This window comes from Atta cephalotes (assembly GCF_000143395.1).
Source record: "Atta cephalotes unplaced genomic scaffold scaffold00038, whole genome shotgun sequence".
Classification (NCBI taxonomy): domain Eukaryota; kingdom Metazoa; phylum Arthropoda; class Insecta; order Hymenoptera; family Formicidae; genus Atta; species Atta cephalotes.
In genome coordinates, this window is record NW_012130102.1 from 533,817 (window position 1) to 538,057 (window position 4,241).

Consider the following 4,241-nt stretch of genomic DNA (forward strand, 5'->3'; position numbering starts at 1 on the left):
GAGAGAGAGAGAGAAGAAGGAAGAGGTGGAACGAGCTTCAAGAGTGCCATAATTTACGCTCCACTCGTTTCTTCTTCGTGTATACCTAACGTGTACGAATGAAGCATAAATTCACTCTCTGTACCCTCATCCCTGCCTTGTATTTGCGATCTACCGCTAAGGGGAAACTTAACGTTTCGCCACGTGAAATTTTCCGTTTTGGAAACTTTAATTGAGGATGACAGGCCTTCTCTCCGAAACGAAAATTAAATTGCGACATTATTAACCCTTTCGCATCAGACTTGTCAAATATAATCTGAATTTTTGAAAACTATCGTAAAAAAATAACACTCCTAAAAATATTTTTAGGTATATTATGTCAGTGCACTTATAATATTACTTACATTTTAGTAATAATTAATAGTTATCTTTATAATTATTTTTTGTATTTTAAACTTATTCGTCAAAATATTGGTTAACCAAAATAAAGTGCTCAGTAAACAATTTATGATTAGAATATACATATCTTTATCCCCCTGATAATTATCACACTTTGTAAATAAGGTAAATGTCTGTATTAAGGATTTGTAATAGCTAATAGAATTTCAGTAGAGGAGACCGGGGACAAAAGCAACATTTTGACTTTGAAGTGTTATAACAGTTAAAATATAATATTTACATTAAAAAAATATCTTTTGATATAGAATTTATTTAGCTACAAAATTTTCTTTGGTTTGATTTTTTTATGTAATTAGAAAAAAATTATGTTTATTTATTATGTTTAAAGACTATGAGGAACTACTTTGTCGTAACCATTCCCCCCCCCCCCCCGTGGACTATTATAACAGTAGAGAGGGATAATTGTATCACATTTGCCAGAGATACATAACACAACTGAATAAGTCATACTCTTTCTTATAGCTACACGAATGGATAACTGATCCTTTACAATCTCTTTAAATGTCTGTTTGTATAAAAACACTTCTTTTATATAATTTTTCTCTTATCTGTCTTACGTTTTCTCTTAATTAACGCAGCCATTTTTCTTCCATGAAGAAAAATACAAATAACATTGTACAAATAACATTGTACAAAATAGTATTAAAATAAAATGAAGTAAATTCGGAGACAATTGTAACGTTACAACTGACCCCAGGCATCGATATTACTATTGTTCCCTAATGATATTTTATGATTTATTGTAAATTTTTTAAATAAAAACTTAGATAAAAATCAACTCAAATATGCAAACTATCAACGCAGATAATTATTAAAACATATTAAGATACATTATATCTTTGTTATAAAGAAAAAAAATATTTTAGATTTTGTGCGCGTAATAAAACTTAATTGATGCAAGAAAAAATAATTTCTGCTCCTACACTCGTGTACGTTTCACGAGAATCAGTATGTAACAAACGATTCAACTGCCACTGTCTATAGAATTTTATTATTATGCAGCCGCATACACATATCTATTATAGTTTAAGAAATATTAACGTTACTATTATCCTCTTGTTTCTTTTGTCCTCGGTCTTTCTTACGTAAACTTTCAAAAGAAAAAAATTGAAACTATTTACTTTTACAAAATAACTTTCCCAATCCTGCATTGGAACCACTATTGAAACTATTTCGTAAAAACTTTTAGGTAGAATTTAAATCTCTTGATTAAAAAAATTACATTAAGAAAATTTTAATATACATTTGCAGAGGTTTGAATTAATTTCGGGACCCTCGCAGATATATAATCTCACTTGCACTTGCGAATAACTAGAATTCTTGCTAAGTTTTAATGAAACAAATGCATTTCGAGTACAGCTCGATTTCTCGAAAGGGAGAGAAAGGGGTTGGAAATGAAAGGGGATGATCACGACGGAAAGGCGCGGCCCATAAAACGACCCTACAGTCTCTCTGCGAGTTTCTCCAGAGATACAGCACGCACGGTTTCTTGTCCGACTAGCCACCTCTTCCCTTCCTACGTCATTCACCCTCTTTTTCTCTCTTTTCTTTCGTCCTTCAAGTCCGTTAGTAGTGTACAAGCCCGCTATTTATGAGGGATTTGCCCGCGGGGGTGGAACACACAATTTCCACCGATATATCTACCACTGCTTTCCCCCGTCTCGCTTTACCACCGCTTGTCTTTCCCACTTCTTTCCCGGATTGTCCCAATTTTTCTACTCCATAACTTCTAACGAGAACAGGCTTGAACGAGGAATGTTTTTCATTGATAACCACGAGAGTAGCTCGTTCGATCTTTTTATTATATTGACGCTTGTTGTTGTGGGAAGCGTATCTCGCTCATGTCTCTCGAATCGAACACAAAAGAAGAAACGCATGAGTATACTTTTTTAGTCCCTTTACTTATGCATTACTCCCTGCAAATATCAGTTCATCTGTGTTGAAACCGCATTGTGTTGGCACAAACTATTTGAAATATTCATTTAAAGATATTAAAATAAGATTTATTAATGTTTTTAAATTAGTAAAAGATTGATTACAATTTATAAATTTATAAACAAATATTAATGTAAAACAATGAATCAATTTACATTAACGCAAACACGAAATCATAACTAACAATAACTACCTTTTCACAGGAGCTGCGGCGGCGTCGCGAGTTTATGTCGACGCTTTGTCCCGATTAGCCCGTCAAGCTCAGCTGGGAACATGGGGTGGTTCGAAGGATGTGGGTAAGTGAGAACTCCAAATTGATTAATTTTAATCGGAGAACATGAAACAAAACTCATTCCATTCCATTTAGCATTCGACTGAATCAGAAACTCTCTCTGATCAGAGTCAAGAAACAGCCACTTTATTTTAATTATTTTCAGATCTGTATCAATTTGTAGCTAGTTAAATTTTTAGATACTTTGGCAAAAGTATTTCTTTACATGTATAATAAGTAAAAATATGAAATTTGGATAAGTGAAGGAGGCCGATTGTTTCACTCTTTCGAAGACATTTAAATATTTTTTAAGAAAAACTTTTTTTTATAAATATAGATAGTATATATTTTCTTTATTTCGTTGAATAATTGATCGATTTTCGATTCATTTCCTCGAAACAAGACGACAAATAAAGCAGTTCTCGTTCTCGAGAATCGAAGTTTGCATTGCTCTGGAACGGAGGTGAGCTTTACCGAGGCTTCCAAAGCCAATAAAGCGCGTTTAACCATCTCTAAGCTCGAAAGCTCCTACCACCCTTCCGTCTTTCCGCCTCCAGACGCCGATGAACGAAAGTTGCTAACAAGATCATTGCAGCGTGATAAGTGTACGTATTAAGCTCAGGTCGGCGACCCGCGTACGAAGCTTGCGAGCTTCTTAAAGCAGGCTAAGGTGCAGACTTAGGAAGCTTTCCAAGTGCCAAGGACGACGAATAAAGTTTTTATTTGTTGGAGAGAAGAGCGGAATCCGATCAAGTCAAGGTGGATTCTTTATCAGAGATTTTCGGTGATTTTATCGTATTGATTTTTGGATCTTTCGATTTTGGTCACCATTTGCTACACAAAATAATCTTTTCTAAAATAAAATATATACGTATAATTTTTATATTAACCTTTAAAAAACGGAGAAAGTAGTCACTGTAATGATGCAGAAACAATGTTATATTTTGAGAAATACCATGAAATATAACAAATTTTACACTAAAAAAATTTATTCTTAATATTTAATAAATCTTAATATTTTGTTTAATAGTACTAATAATAAGTATTTACTCAATAAAACATTAAAGATTGGTAAGTTAAATTAATGGTTTTTATATGAAATAAATATATGTTACATTTAGTAAATATTTACTTAGAACTATTTAAAGAAATATTTATTAAAATTTAATATTTTCTTAATGTGCTCAAGCTAAGCTTTTTAAAAATAAATCTTCGTCTTCTAAAGGTTAAACATTTGCATAAACATTGAATGATTAAAAGCGGTAATTATTCTAGAGTATCTATATTTTATTGATTTTAATGCGTCTATTAAATCGGATTCAAATCTTGACTGACACGAGAAATGGACTGGTTGTAGTTATCCTTTGCAATAACAATTACCGGCAAAGCACGTGCAGCGGCCGTTCCAGCAAAGATAATTTTCGACGAGATAATTTACGGCGAATTACGCCTGTGGTAATAACGTATTAATGTGTGTGTGTGTGTGAGAGAGAGATAGAGAGAGAGAGAGAGAGAGAGGAGGGTGAGAGAGGAGGGAAGAGAGACTATTATCGACGTACGGGAAACGGGACTATTACTAATTAATACGTAAATTAAA

General features: G+C 33.0%; 1 protein-coding gene across 1 annotated transcript in view; it reads left to right on the top strand.

Annotated features, from left to right (window-relative positions):
* Nucleotides 1-4,241, top strand: part of LOC105621879 — a 103,600-nt gene that overhangs the window by 50,094 nt on the left and 49,265 nt on the right. Inside the window, exon 3 of the mRNA XM_012203318.1 lies at nt 2,577-2,669. Coding sequence (XP_012058708.1) covers nt 2,577-2,669 — 93 coding nt within the window. The remainder of the gene's footprint in view (nt 1-2,576; nt 2,670-4,241) is intronic.